At 52.7% G+C, this 14,268-nt stretch overlaps 1 protein-coding gene and 2 long non-coding RNA genes across 3 annotated transcripts; 2 read left to right on the forward strand and 1 right to left on the reverse strand.

The window, feature by feature from the left end:
- Positions 1–425: 425 nt before the first annotated feature.
- On the reverse strand, positions 426–5,125 carry CYBC1 (cytochrome b-245 chaperone 1). Its single transcript, XM_025927572.2, has 7 exons — positions 5,009–5,125; positions 4,069–4,192; positions 3,151–3,192; positions 2,531–2,604; positions 1,778–1,874; positions 1,125–1,269; positions 426–793 (listed from the first exon to the last, which is right to left on the reverse strand). The coding sequence occupies exons 2-7, from the start codon at positions 4,151–4,153 to the stop codon at positions 673–675; spliced, it is 564 nt and encodes a 187-aa protein (XP_025783357.1). The 5' UTR covers positions 4,154–4,192; positions 5,009–5,125; the 3' UTR covers positions 426–672.
- Positions 5,126–5,237: 112 nt separating this feature from the next.
- On the forward strand, positions 5,238–12,699 carry LOC147574614 (uncharacterized). Its single transcript, XR_015244365.1, has 2 exons — positions 5,238–5,310; positions 11,994–12,699. It is a non-coding gene; the product is annotated as an uncharacterized LOC147574614 (long non-coding RNA).
- Positions 5,317–8,627, forward strand: LOC147574615 (uncharacterized). Its single transcript, XR_015244364.1, has 2 exons — positions 5,317–8,058; positions 8,449–8,627. It is a non-coding gene; the product is annotated as an uncharacterized LOC147574615 (long non-coding RNA).
- Positions 12,700–14,268: the final 1,569 nt, after the last annotated feature.

Genomic DNA, 14,268 nt, shown 5'->3' on the forward strand with positions numbered 1-14,268 from the left:
TCTTGACCAGCAGGCTTCGCCTAGGCTGAGGTCTTCTCTGCCCTGTGACAGCCCAGCCGTGATCCTGGGTGGAGACTGCTGTCTGTGGGCTGGGGAGGTCTCAGGCGTGGCCACAGTGCACACAGCCAGACAGGACCCTCGCCATCTGCCCTGGGCCCTGCAGACCCTGGGCAAGGAAGGACCTCTCTAACCAATGAGGACATCCAGCCGGGGAAGGGAGGTTGTGTGTAGGGAGCACTGGGATTCCTGGGGACAACACGCCAGCATGGGCATCCTCAGAGCCTGACCCAGCCGCTGGCCCTGTGCTCACCTGCTGCACCGGGGGGTTGAACAGCTCGGGGGGAGCCAGTGCTGGCAAACCTTCCTCCCCACCCTGGGGAGCCTGGGCATCCTTCCCATTCCAGAGACCCGGTCCCCACGCTGCCCAGGCTGGAGCCGTCCGATGCCAGGAAGAGGCAGATCTGAGGCTCATGCCCTCCCCGGACACCTCAAAGCCCGCAGAGGAAGTCCAGCCTGTGGCGTCCTCAGAGGACAGAAGCAAGCAGCAGGAATGGCTGAGGGTCCCACCCCGGGGCTGCCAGGGACACAGCCAGGCGCTGGAGGAAGACTTGCCGGTGGCCCAGGAGGCCCACGAGGGTGCCACCAGAACCAAGGCCAGGGGCTCTGCGGGCGTCAGCTCTGGCTCCCTGGACCATCAGCCTCACTGTCACTGCTCTGAGACAGCTCCACAGGGCTCTCAAGGCGGTGCAGTTCCAGGAAGGTTGCGATAAGCTTGGCAATGGCTTCCACGTCACTGGGCCGGGCAACAACAGGAGGGGCAAGTCACCCCGGCAGAGGTGCTGGCCAGGAAGACCACACCTACCTCCTGCCGGACCGCCCACTTCCAGGACGTGGTGCCTTCTGGCCCCGACCCTCACTTGACCCCGGACCTCTGTCCTCAAGGAGACCCTTCTGTCCCTGTGGGGACTTCCAACATTCCCCTAGTGGCAGGGACAGTCCATGTTTCCCCAGGTCCCCTCCCTGTGCCCTGCCGTGCTGGGCAGTCCACTGTGAGGGCCACCTGATGGGGGTGAGGGGCACAGGCAGCCAGCCCTGGCCAAACGAGTCCCCTGCCCACGGCTTACCTGCGGTGACCCATGATGGCACTCTGGGTGAGGGGGTGGGAAAAGCCCGTCACAAGCCGCAGCACCACCACGTAGCCCTTCCCGAAATAGCGGACCTTCTCCTCCTCCACGTTCACGTCCCGGATGTCATTCAGTAGGACCACCACTGCGGGGGAGCTGGTCAGTGTCTGCATTCTGCCTGCCTCCCGCCTGCCCCTCCTGCCTGTGTGCTGGGCACAGCCACTTCAAGGCTACCGTACAGAGACCCTCATCACTGGTCAGTGACCACAGCGCAAGGTTGGGCCACTAGCACTGTCTGGGCATCTAGCACTCCTGCCGGCCCCTTGAAAACTCTACCCGTGCCCTCAAGCGCATCAGGGAGGAGCTGAGCTCTATTTTGCCCATCTTTCTGCTTCATCTTCCCCCAACTGCTGAAAAATGCCTTCCTGGTCCCTGATGGCTGGCCACTGAGCTAGGGGCTACCCGGCAATGTCTGGGGACACCCTGTGTCCACCAGTCAGGGCAAAACCCCAAGTCACTGAATGGCCAGCTTGGACCCACCCCACTTCCAGGCCTTAGGCCTGGTCTCTGTTTTCCACTCACCACCCTCCATCCAGCCTGGGGCAGCCGGCCTCCCGCCACACCCCAGGTCCTGTGCACTCTCTGTGCCTCACCTTGGTCGTGACCAGCTCGGAAAAGAGTCAGCAGCTTCTTATACAAGCTGAACGTCTTCAGCACAACCTTCCCGGTGCCCTTGTTGAAGACAGCTTCCTGGAAAACCGGCCAGAAGGTGATCACCTGGCTGCTGGCCTCTCTGCAAGCCAGCCACACACAAAATTTCCAGAGAGGAGGCCCGGACTCGCCAGAGCAGACGCTCAGGAAGACACCCAGCTGAAACCCAACCCTGACGGCCAAGTGCTCTGCCAGAGCCAAACACCTACAGCCAGATGCTCTCGTGCTCCTGTCTGTTGGGAGCACGGGACCAGGGTGTGTAGAGAGAAAGAGGGGCATCAAAGCAGGTGCTCTCTGCAAGCAAAAGAGAAGTAAGCACAGCAGCTGAGGTTGTCAAACAAAAGCATGGAGGTCAAAGCTCGGAGGTCAGAGAGCAACGCTGGGTCATGCGGTTCCTCATGAAGGGGAGGTTGTTGGCCACCAAGGGAGACAGACATTAGCCACCGAGGGAGCCCATCATTCTATTCTGTGCTATGGCAACACTCAAGAGTAAAGAATTTCGGTGTAAACAGTCACGAAGAGCTTCTAGGAGAAAAACAGCTTCAGGAGATTTCCCTGCCCAGGAGCTGAATGCCACTAACCAGAAACCACTAAGCTAAAAGTTCAGGCCTCAGAGCCTCTCCGTCTGCTGTGATGCCCACGTGGGGAAGCCCGGAGCAGAAACACCTGAGCGCCCTTGCCTGTGCTGACCTTACCTCCCAGTCCTCCAGGTTCTGCACGGCCACGAACAGGCAGCCAGTAACGTAGAAGAGTTTCCAGCCCAGACTATCTGAGGAGCAAACACAGGACGCAGCCAGGTGAAGGGCAAAGGCCATGAGGGGCCCCGCCCCAGTGGACACTGGGCAGGAGTGGTGTCTGGGGCTGGCTGGCTGCCCGTGCCTGCAAGGAACCCTGGCCCAGGACGGCCAGCCAGCTCTGGGTGCCCTCAGCTCCCCCTCCAGTGTCTACTGGAGACAGAGGAGTTCGGCTGGCATAGCCTGTGACAATGGAGGGGCAGCAACTTACAGGGGGGCTGCGAGTATGGCTCAGCCTGCACCGGAACATCAGGCTGGCACAAGAGAGCACCTTTTTGCAGAATATTTCATGACACAGGAAAATGCCCCAGATATAAGGGGAAGGCACAGGCTTCATGGCACAGGCATACTAGGAAAACCACACCAGTGCACACAGCTGGGGCTACAGAGGCAGGGGCGCCAATTCCAAAGGCTATGCCTCAGTGGGTCACGAATGAAGGGCTTTGTTTCTTTGCTCTATTTCCCAAACGGCAGAGGAAGTTACTTTGCGGGGTAGGGGGTGAGCAGATGAAGCACCTCACCTCCACTGTAGTAGGCGGCAGCCAGGCCAATAGACAAGATTCCTGCAAAGAGAAAAGAAAGCAGGTGCCTCAGTATTGGGCCAACACCAGCCCAGAGCCCCCTCCTCCCAGGAGCCCCAGGCCCAGACAAGCAGGCCTTTCGGGGGCCAGGGATGGCTGCAGGTGGGGAGCAGGGGGACAGAAGACCACCAGGCTCACAAGTGGGGGAAACACACTGTATGTTAAGTAACTACAATTTAAATTAAAAAAAAAAAATTTGTTTTTAAGTGGGGGAAACATCCAGGGAGTACACTCGGAAACATGGCAAATACCATTCACAGTGTTCCCTGGACACGCTTCTCTACTCAAGTTTCCAGGGCTGAGTGGGAACCAGACAGAGGAACCTGCCAACAGCATGTCGTGTGGAACGAACACAAGACATATATAAAGTTCACTACACGGCACATGAGGCAGAACAGGCAAGAGGCCACATGCAGGGTGACGGGAACGATGAACCGGAGACCACTGCTGATGGCACAGCCATTCCAGCCCTCACTCCTTGGATCCCACCAACACAGCACAGTCGGGTGCAGGACCCTCGGGAAGACGGCGCCAGGGACGGAGAGAAAACAGGAATGAACTGTGGCCCATCACGTGAGCCTGCAACATACACCTGCAAGCAGGTGTACGAAAGCAAGTAAAAGGGGAACGGCAAGACCTCAGAAGAACACACACAGTAGGAGAAGCTAAGTGGTGAAAAAGGGGCTGTGGGAATTCCCTGCAAAGGCATGCACAGAGAGTAAAGGCTGGGAAGATACAAAGCAACAAAACAGTTGCTATACTTGGGGGTAATGGAACAAAGGAAGAACAATTTAGTTTCATTTTCATCTTTTTTTAAAGGTAGATTTTTAACCTGAGGGAAAACATGGAAATTCTTACCAACAAGCAGAGACCAGGACCTGATGCCTGGAGCCCTCTTCAGATGGAGGCAGGAGCTGGTGCGTGACTCCACCTGCATGTACATCCCTGGACCGCGAGGGCACCACTGTCAGCAGGAGACGGGCTGCGGACGGGCAGACAGACAAATGGAGTCCTCCCGCCACTGTCTGCACACAAGCGCCCAGCTCCTCCCCAGGAAGGAAGCCTGGGCACCGGTGGAACCAGTCAGCTTGTGCCCACGGCCATTTCTGCAGCCCCCAGAGACCCTTTCTTTTTCAAGGCCCTTCTCTGCCCAGTTACACCGACTGGACTGGGGCTACCTGCCCTGCTCAGACTCGCAAAGCGTCAACAGGCACCTGACCGCCACCTGCCCCCGTCCAACTTGGAAACCGTTACCCCTCCGCAGTGTGCATTCAAGCTTCTGACACCGCAGCAGAACCCACCAGCTCGCCCTCATTTCCCTGTGCCGGCCTCCACCAAGAAAGGGAAGTGAAGGCTCGCGGTAGCTTGAGTACGCCCTGGCGTTGGCCGAGAAAGCCACTCTACGATCCCCTCAGGCCGCTGGGACAACAGGCTATGCAACGGAGGGTCAGGACGAGCACAAGCATCTGCTGAGTAAATGCTGCGCCCAGCGGCCTAACTGCCCCCGAAGACCGCAGCCCCCGCAAAGCACTACTCGAGGGACCCAGCTCGTGAGTGGCTTTGCAGAAACTCCAGGAAAGTCAAATCAAGCATCTGACAGTAAAGGGTGCATTCAATCGACACACCCAGGTCCTAGATCTTGGACCACCACTGGGCTGCCCCCGACCCCCACAGCCAGGCCCTGCGCGCTCGGCCCGCTTCCCGCAGCTCCAGGACGCCCTGGAACCCAGGCGTGGCCAGCCCGCGCCACCTGCAGCCCGCCCGCAGCCCTCGACGGTGGCCCGACCCCCGACCCTACCGAGCGCACGACCCGGCGGGCGCGAGCGCAGGGCCGGGACCTCACGGCGGACAACCAGCCGCCGACTTCCGGGGTCGGGGGTGGGGCGACTGACTTCCGGACTGCCAGGGGCGGGGCGGCACCGACTTCCGGACTGCCGGGAGCTGGGGTACCCACTTCCGGGCTTGGGGGCGGGCTGTGGGTGGTTTCCGGGGCGGAGGGCGGAGCGGCTGACTTCTGAACTGCCGGAGGCGGGGCGGCTGACTTCCGGACTCTAGTGAGCGGGCGTCGCTGACTTCCGACATTAGGGGGACGGATTGGGGGTAATTTCTGGACTGCCGGGGGCCGGGCGGGGTGGCTGACTTCCGGATTTAGGGAGCGGGAGTTGCCGACTTCCGGGGTTGGGGACGACCAGGGAGTGGCTTCCGGACTTCCGGGGACGGGGCGACTGACTTCCGGTATTTGGGCGCGAACTGTAGGAGGTTTCCACCCTGCGAGGTGCGGAACGACGGACTTCCCTGACTGCCGGGAGCGGAGTAGGGCGGCTGACTTCCCGAGCTGGGGTGGGGCTGGGGTAGGCCTTCAGGCCCTCTGGTTCCTCCACCGCTTGGAGGGAGAGTGAAAGGGGTGCCATTAAGGCACCTAGGTGTTGTGCCGGAGCAAAGCTAGCAAATGCAGTCAGGAAGCAGGTCGCCTATGCTGTTGACAGCCACGTGCTAAGGACGCCACTCTAACTGGGGGTAACTGAGCCCTAGAAAGTCTGTAAATTATGCCTCAAAAAAGCCTCACAATGTCAATAAAAAGCAGTCTCTGAAGTTAATGTAACAACAGACGTATACAAACTATGGCAAAAAATGTAAAAACTTTAATATCGAAGTACAGCTAAAATCATTCATGGTTTGAAAAGTTATTGTAAAAAATAAATCCTGCTACTTTGATCTATAGATTCAATGTATCCTATTAAGATGTTAACCTTAAAAATAACACTGCCAGCTATTTTACCAGTAAAGATGGGGTTATTTGAGAATAGCAGAGAATCCCAACCCAGAACAACAAGCAAGTCTGGAGACCAGGATGTGGAGGCTCTTTTATACAGTCAGTGGGTGGGCGGGGCTGTTGTAAACAGAATGTCCATTGGACTAAACTGGGAGCTGGGAGTATAGTGTCCTCTCATTGGCTGGGCTGTTGCCGGAGCAGCAGGAAACCTTCCTGTTGCTGGGTAAGAAGCGTCCACCTGCAAGGTGCCTCTCCTCCTGTTGAGTCTGTGAAAGAGCAGACCTATGCCGGCCGACTCCATCTTGTTCTGTGTCCTCCACCTTGAGTGACTATGCCCCCGATATGCCCCCTTTCCGGGAAAATCGCAGAAACCTCAGACCACGCCTCCTCCCCTTGAGTAACCTGCTCACCCGTTCAAATTTCCAGATCAAAGCACACCTGGTGACCTGCGTAACAGGACTCCAACCCTTCCCCAGCCAATCGCCGAGGCCACGACCCTTTCCCAGCCAATCGGCTGAGGCCACAGCCATTACCTCACCAACTGCCCCTAGACCCCTATAAAACCTTTGTGCTTTTGAAACTCTCCGGTACCTCGCCGCTGTGTCGGTGCAGGTAGGGGATTGAGCTCGAGCTAGCTCGAATAAAGGCTCTGCTTTTGCATTGGACTCGGCTCCCTGGTGGGCTTTGGGGATCATGAATTCTGGGCATAACATCTGTAATTGCTAACTAATGCTGGGCCAACAGCTCCCCCTGCCTGCCTCCTAACTCCACTCTAAAGTTTTCCTTTTATTATTCTTCCCCAAGTATATTAACAGACTACAAGTTTAAGCTATTTTTTTTAATTTTTTAAATATTTATTTTTGAGAGAGAGAGGGAGAGAGGAGAGGAGGTGGGGGAGGGGCAGAGAGAGCCAGAGACACAGAATCCAAAGTAGGCCCCAAGCAGGGTTCAAACTCAGGAGCTGGAAGATCATGATGTGAGCCGAAGTTGGACACCCAGGCGCCCCTCAACAGGCTAAAAATTTAAATCTAAACAGCCCATGCAAGGCAAGTGGGGGAGGGTAGGTGTAAACCAGAGATCCTTAACCCCAAAACAACTTTCCCAGTGTAGCTGGGAAAACAAAACACTCACGTGTTTGTGATGATAGTTTATCTATTGCTAATAAACATGCCCTGATGTCTGCGAAAAAGAGTTGTGGTAAGAGAGACTGTTTTCTCCAGGAAAACCTTGTGATGCCTGCATAAGTGGCCTTTCTGCTCCCTCTCCACCAAAACACCACCTTCCCTTACTGCGGCCAGATGAGGACCGGAGTAGGACCCTAACTTGCCTTTCTAATTCTGACCAGATGAGGAAAGGACCCTACCTGTATGTCTTCATCGTATAGTCACTGTCTACCTGCCTCAGTGATCTCCAAAGTGGTAAGGCCGAGTGATATGTGGGTGCCAAAAGGCCATAGGAGAGTTTGTATTCCTGTTTTTCTTTTTTCATATTTATTCTCGGTGTTTTATAACATGCATAACAGTATAACACTGCATATTACCTTATAAAGAAATATATGAACATCAGTATGCATAACCCTACAAGTTTACCAATATAGGCACGTGATCAAAAATTTGGAGATGACTTTTATACTTTACCAGTCTCCTTCAGACATTCTCTGCTGTGGTTCCCGAACCTGAGCATGCATCGGAATCACCTGGCAGACTTACTGAAACAGACGGCTGGTACCTGTGCCCAGTCATGGGTGGGGCTGAAAATATACATGTTGCTAATAGCGCTGGTCCAGGAACCACACCTTGAGCACTTTGAGACCGTCTCCTCTAAGCTGTAGCAAAACTGGGCTTTGTCTGAGCATAGCCTCGCTGACCTGAGCCCTCAGCTCACGTTCCTTCTTGAAGTGGACTTCCTTCTTGAAGACTGATTGGAATTGTTAGTACTTCCTTTAAGTTCGTCCTGCTTACTGCAACAGGAAGTGGTCTGACTCAGAATTTGGGTAGAACTGGGATGATACCTAGGAAATTCTACTTTGCATTACATTTATTTGTGTAATTTGACCTTTTCTACTAGATTATAAGGTGTTTAAATTTTTTTTTTTTTTTCAACGTTTATTTATTTTTGGGACAGAGAGAGACAGAGCATGAACGGGCGAGGGGCAGAGAGAGAGGGAGACACAGAATCGGAAACAGGCTCCAGGCTCTGAGCCATCAGCCCAGAGCCCGACGCGGGGCTCGAACTCACGGACCGTGAGATCGTGACCTGGTTGAAGTCGGACGCTTAACCGACTGCGCCACCCAGGCGCCCCGTTTTTTTTTTTTTTTTAAATTTTTTTTTTTTCAACGTTTATTTATTTTTGGGACAGAGAGAGACAGAGCATGAACGGGCGAGGGGCAGAGAGAGAGGGAGACACAGAATCGGAAACAGGCTCCAGGCTCTGAGCCATCAGCCCAGAGCCCGTAGATTATAAGGTGTTTAAAAATGAAGACTGCGCTGGACTCTTACAAATGTCAGATGTGTAACCAAATGATAGTCAATTTGGTTAAAATCCTGCTGACTATTGGCAAAAGCAAGACTGGAAATACAACATCCATAAAGAGGGTACTGAGTGAATAAACCTGTATATTGTGCCAATTACCAAGGCATTAAATCAGCTCTAAACTCAAACTTCATTGCCTGATCCCTGAAAATGGACCTGAACCCCTGTGTTTTGTGTGCTCTCTGGCATGGTGTTAAGCTTTGCCAGTAGAGGGTGCTGGAGAGACACTGCAGGAGGAAGAGCTTTTCTTCCTGGTTGTTTTGCGGGATCTACAGGCCTGCTTTGGATCCTGTGTCTTCCTCTCACTCTCTGCTCTTCCCCTGCTCTCTCTCCCTCTCCCTCTCTCTCTCAAAAATAAACATTAAAAATTAAAAAAAAAAAATGTCTCTTAATGCTGTCCACTGGAAAGTCCTGGAAACGATAACCAATGCAGTAGCAATGAACAATACTAGTACAGATTTTGTGGTTTTTAAATTTTTTTTTCAACGTTTATTTATTTTTGGGACAGAGAGAGACAGAGCATGAATGGGGGAGGGGCAGAGAGAGAGGGAGACACAGAATCGGAAACAGGCTCCAGGCTCTGAGCCATCAGCCCAGAACCTGACGCGGGGCTCGAACTCACGGACCGCGAGATCATGACCTGGCTGAAGTCGGACGCTTAACCGACTGCGCCACCCAGGCGCCCCTCGATTTTGTGGTTCTTAAATAGCAGTTGCTACTAAAGGAACCAGGCTTTTGGGAGAAAGGAGTGATTTCAGGTCTAAAGCAAGAAATGCACAAGCAGGTGTATCAAAAAACAAACAGACTATTAGCATCTTGTTAAAAAATTTTTGGAGCCTAGCTGAAGAGATTTTTCTATGCCAAAAAGAAAAAAAGAAAAAAAAAAAGGATTTGAGCATCAACAAGGACAATAATTCAAATGAATCAAGGCACCTGGGGGGCTCAGTCAGTTGAGCGTCCAACTTTGGCTCAGGTCATGATCTCAAGGTTCATGAGTTTTAAGCCCTACATCCGGCTCACTTGTGTCAGCACAGAGCCTGCTTCAGATCCTCTGTCACCCTCCCTCTCCCCCTCCTCCATTCATGCTCTCTCTCTCTCAAAAATAAAACATTTTAAAAATATGAATCAAAAATCTTCAAGGGTTTAAATCCATAATTCGTAATGATCAATTTTAAATCCTTCGTTCACTTTCAGAGGATACTAAGAAAGGAACTTGGATTTTTTTTTTTTTTGACAGATTCATTCATCCTGCCTTTCTTTATAAAATTTACAACAGAGTGGGGCACCCAGGTGGCTCAGTCGGTTGAGTGTCTGACTTCAGCTCAGGTCATGATCTCACAGCTCTTGAGTTCAAGCCCCGCATCGGGCTCCGTGCTGACAGCCCAGGGCCTGGAGCCTGCTTCAGATATTGTCTCCCTCTCTCTCAAAATTAAATAAACATTAATAATAATAATAAAAAAATTTACAACAGAGTAACCAAATAGTGAATGAGAGGAATTTATCATTATGAAAGTATTCCCACTAGTAAATTAATAAGAAACTGGGGCCCCTGGTTGGCTCAGTCTGTTGAGTGTCTGACTTTTGATTTCAGCTCAGGTCATTATCTCACGGTTCATGGGATAGAGCCCCACACTGGGCTCTGCACTGATGTATTCTCTCTCTTCCCCTCCCCTGCTCGTGCCCGCTCTCTCTCAAAATAAATAAACATTTTTTTTTTAAAAGAAGAAACGGTAGGGTTAAAAATTGCTATAATAAATGAATGGATCCATGCAGTTTCATCAATGTGCACTAATTAATATCACAAAAAAGATGGTTAGTATAAACTCCTGAAGGAATTACAATATATATGAAATAGGCTTGCCAACAAATTTAACCCGTGATCAAAGCATGAGAATGTTCTAACTACTCTTTACTGGAAACTCAGACAACAAGGATATATGAAAGGACTCCACAAGGACACGGGCAGCAATTCTTGGAAGCCCTACAGCCGAATCACGGGATTCCTTTATAGCGATATGCAAGGAGAAGCCAGCAGGATGTGGTTGGAACCTACAAATTCAAACGCACACACAAACCTTTAGACCAGGAGCTCTCCATGGTGTCTTTGCGACTTCTAAGTGAGCTGCAAGTTATTCTAAAACAAAATTTTTAAAAAGAGACACAAGAAACACTCAAACCAATGAATATATTAGACCTTATTTAGGTCCTGATTTAAACTGAAAAAAAAAAAAAGGTTCAATTTAGGGAAACCTAGACAATACATATTTGATGAAATTAAGTAATTGCAATTTTCTTTTTTCACACATTACGGTAATGGTATCATGGTTACGTTTTTAAAATAATAATGAGAAATATATACAAGTGACAACCGCAAAATACCGTTATTCATGCTTAAAACTGAAGGAATGTGTTTTCTGAGAGCTGCTGACCTAGATTTGAGTAATGCAGAGAGTTAATCTGGGAGCCATTTAAGACCTCCTGAGTTTAGGGGCACCAGGGTGGCTCAGTTGGTTAAGTGTGGGACTTCAGCTCAGGTCATGATCTCACAGTTCATGGGTGTGAGCCCAGCATGGGGCTCTGTGCTGACAGCTGAGCCTGGAGCCTGCTTCCCATTCTGTGTCTGCCTCTCTCTCTCTGCCCCTTCCCCGCTCGCACTCTGTCTCTTTCTCTCTCAAAAATAATAAATAAAACATTTTTAAAAAGACCTCCTGAGTTAACAGAGGCATTTTTTTTTTTTAATTTATTTTTGGGACAGAGAGAGAGAGAGAGCATGAATGGGGGAGGGGCAGAGAGAGAGGGAGACACAGAATCAGAAACAGGCTCCAGGCTCTGAGCCATCAGCCCAGAGCCTGACGCGGGGCTCGAACTCACGGACCGCGAGATCGTGACCTGGCTGAAGTCGGACGCTTAACCGACTGCGCCACCCAGGCGCCCCAACAGAGGCATTTGTGAAAAGCTGTATGAAGCACTAGAAATCCTGAAACTGAATCAAGGAAACCCTCTTTAGGCTGGGTTGGGGCCAGGCAGGGGCGCTCTCCGTCCACGACCGCTGGCCTCCAACGCAGACCCCGCAGGATCCTTGCAGGTACTCAACTACTGCAGCAGGACAGCCCAGCCAGGAGAAGCAGTCAAGCTCGGTGCTGAGAGGCCACTACTTTACTCCACTGGACTTTCTGTTTACAATGGCCTCTGCCAACATCCCCTTTTCCTCGAAGTGTGCTCATCTCCTTTGTTTCCAGACTTGCCTATTATGGTTTTGGTACAGCTAGCTTGGTCCCAATTGCAATTCTCTGTTATTCCCAAATAAGCCCATTTTTTCTGGTAAAATGGCAACTCCATTTTTAAGGTCACCAGTTACTTTTCCTATTCTCAAGTTTTCTAGGCATGCCTCTGGTTTCTGACCATCCTGTAAGGAGCAGACGCTGATTTTGTAAAGTGTTTATTTTCATTAGTAAGAGTTAAACATTTTCATTTTAGCCCCGCAGGTGGAGTCATCACTCCCAGAATCAGTAACTGCTCTCTGTTTGTAAAGCAAGCATCCACACACCTGCCGAGAACTTCCGGAGGACTCATTTCACACCCAACTTCGTGCGCCCTAAGGCGCCACGTGGTGCACACCTGCGCGTGCGCACTGCCACCGGGACCGGCCTACGTGACGCGCCTCGGGGCCGCAATGGCGATGGCCCGGCGAAGCCTAGAAACGGGCGTGAGGCGGCGCCGAGCTGACGGCCCAGCGCCCCAGGACAATTCGGGGCTGCCTCCTACAGAGAGGGTCCGCGCGTCCACCCAGCACCCGTCCCCGACCCGCGCGCTGCCAAAACGGGCGCCAGAACTTGCCGGGCCTCCGGGGAGTCCGCCGCACCCCGCCCCCGCGCACTCCGATTGGCTCCGGGGCCCGGCCCGCCCCTTCCCGGTGCTCTCATTGGCCTAGGCGGAGCCGTGCGGGAGGGAGCCGCATCGCCCTTTTCTCACTTCTATTGGTTTAGTGGTGAGGCCTGTCCCTTCCCAGCGCTCTCATTGGTCGAGAGGAGACTCCGGGGGTGGGGCCGGCCGGGGGCGACTACAACAAAGGGCGGCGGGTGGCGGGCGTCAGTGACCGCGTCTCCCGGTGCTCTTCTCAGGCCGAGCCCTGGCCCCCTGCCTGCCCCGCTCCAGATGAAGTGTGAGCACTGCACGCGGAAGGTGGGCTCCGCGCACTCGGGGTCGGGGGTCTGGGCGTGGGGGGCCGGGGGCTGCAGGGAAAGGCCCGTCTGCTCGAGGTCAGGAGGTCGGGGGCCGGCCGGGCTGGGGTCGGGGGCCGGCCCGGCTGAGATGGGCCGCTCCGGGTCAGGGAGTCGAGGGTCGGCCTGTCCGGGGTCGGGGCTGCTTGGGGTCAGGGGATCGGGACTGCGGGGGCTCGGGGCTGCCCGCGTCTGCGGGCATGCGGGAGCCCCGGTGCCCAGAGCGGGCAGCGCCAGCCGCTGCGCGGTCCTCGCTCCCGGTCCTCCGGATCGCCGCTCCGGGCGCCTCTGCGTCCGCGTCAACATGCACCCTTGATCTCGTGTCTGGCGGAACTAGTTGGGGTTTTAACTGGATGGAGGGAGACTAGATGGTTGGTAAGCTCCAGGCGCTGCACCTTGCCAGGTGTCTGGAGCTACTACTGCGTGTCAGGTGACGTTTTCAGGTGCCTTGTAGTTAATGTTACAGTTGGCGTCATGCTTCGTCTTTCTAGTTTTCCGTGCACTTGTCCATGCTCGCAAAGTATTTTTGAAGCCAGAAAAAGAATACTAAAAAACCCCCTAAAACACCAACCTCTGCAACCACTCAGGGCAGTCACGGAAAACACCATTCTTGATGTGGATGATTGAAACCATGATCAAAAAATGTTTTTGAGGAGGCTTTTCTACAGCTAACATGCTTATAGTAACAAAACTATACAGGCAGGAAGGTCTGGGCTGGTCCTCTCCACCTGCGTAACCATGGTAACTGGGATGGCTTTCCACACTTGTTTCTAGGCAGCGGAACATACACAGCCATTCAGTGCATGAATGGGGCTTTTGGTTTGTTTTTCCACAAATTGGCTCATATAAATATTCCATCACTTTTTCTTTTTTTTACTTAACATACAGCAAGTGCATTTTCAGAGCTTCACGAACAGTTCTAGTCCATTGTGTTCTAAATATGATGTGTGCAGGTAGTCGGTGTTGATTTACCTGTGGATGGAAGGCCCCATTGTTTCTAGTTCTCAGTTACTAAAAGGGATACAGATACAGATAGAGGAGAGTGTGTGTGTGTGTGTGTGTGTGTGTGTGTGTGTGTGTCTGTCTGTCTGTCTGTCTGTCTCCATATGTCCACAAGTACGGCCGCTTTTATTTTTGTAGAAAAAACTTCTACACATGAGGTTAACGGAGCGGAGACTATGTGCATCTTTGCAAATTCAGGGAGTCAAATTAAAAGTTGTTCTTTTATATGTTCCTTTGCCTTTTCAAGGAATGTAGTAAAAAAACAAAAACCGATGACCAAGAGAATGCATCAGTCGACGTACCAAGTCTGGCCCTGGAGAACGGAGAGGCAAGTAGTTTTTCAGTGTTGTATTCACCTGGAGTAAACGGCTGTGGCCGTTTTTGTCCTCTTCGAGGGCTCCTGTCCCCAGCACGTCATGCTCTAGGAAAGAAGGTACTGAAGTGGTGCCCTGCCGGGGGCCACACACACACACACACACACACACAGGTCCGTCATTCCGAGGCACATGACCTTTTGAGACAGAGGTGCC

The sequence above is a fragment of the Puma concolor genome, chromosome E1, assembly GCF_028749965.1.
Source record: "Puma concolor isolate L17-30 chromosome E1, mPumCon1.1.hap2, whole genome shotgun sequence".
In the NCBI taxonomy this organism is placed as follows: Eukaryota; Metazoa; Chordata; class Mammalia; order Carnivora; family Felidae; genus Puma; species Puma concolor.

Bases quoted from the DNA above. Each gene is read 5' to 3' on its own strand.
- CYBC1 (XM_025927572.2), bottom strand. From the start codon at position 4,153: ATGTACATGCAGGTGGAGTCACGCACCAGCTCCTGCCTCCATCTGAAG. The intron at 2,605-3,150 runs GTGAGGTGCTTC...TTTGCTCCTCAG, and splicing joins TGCCGCCTACTACAGTGGAG to ATAGTCTGGGCTGGAAACTC. The intron at 1,875-2,530 runs GTAAGGTCAGCA...CCGGTTTTCCAG, and splicing joins AGAACCTGGAGGACTGGGAG to GAAGCTGTCTTCAACAAGGG.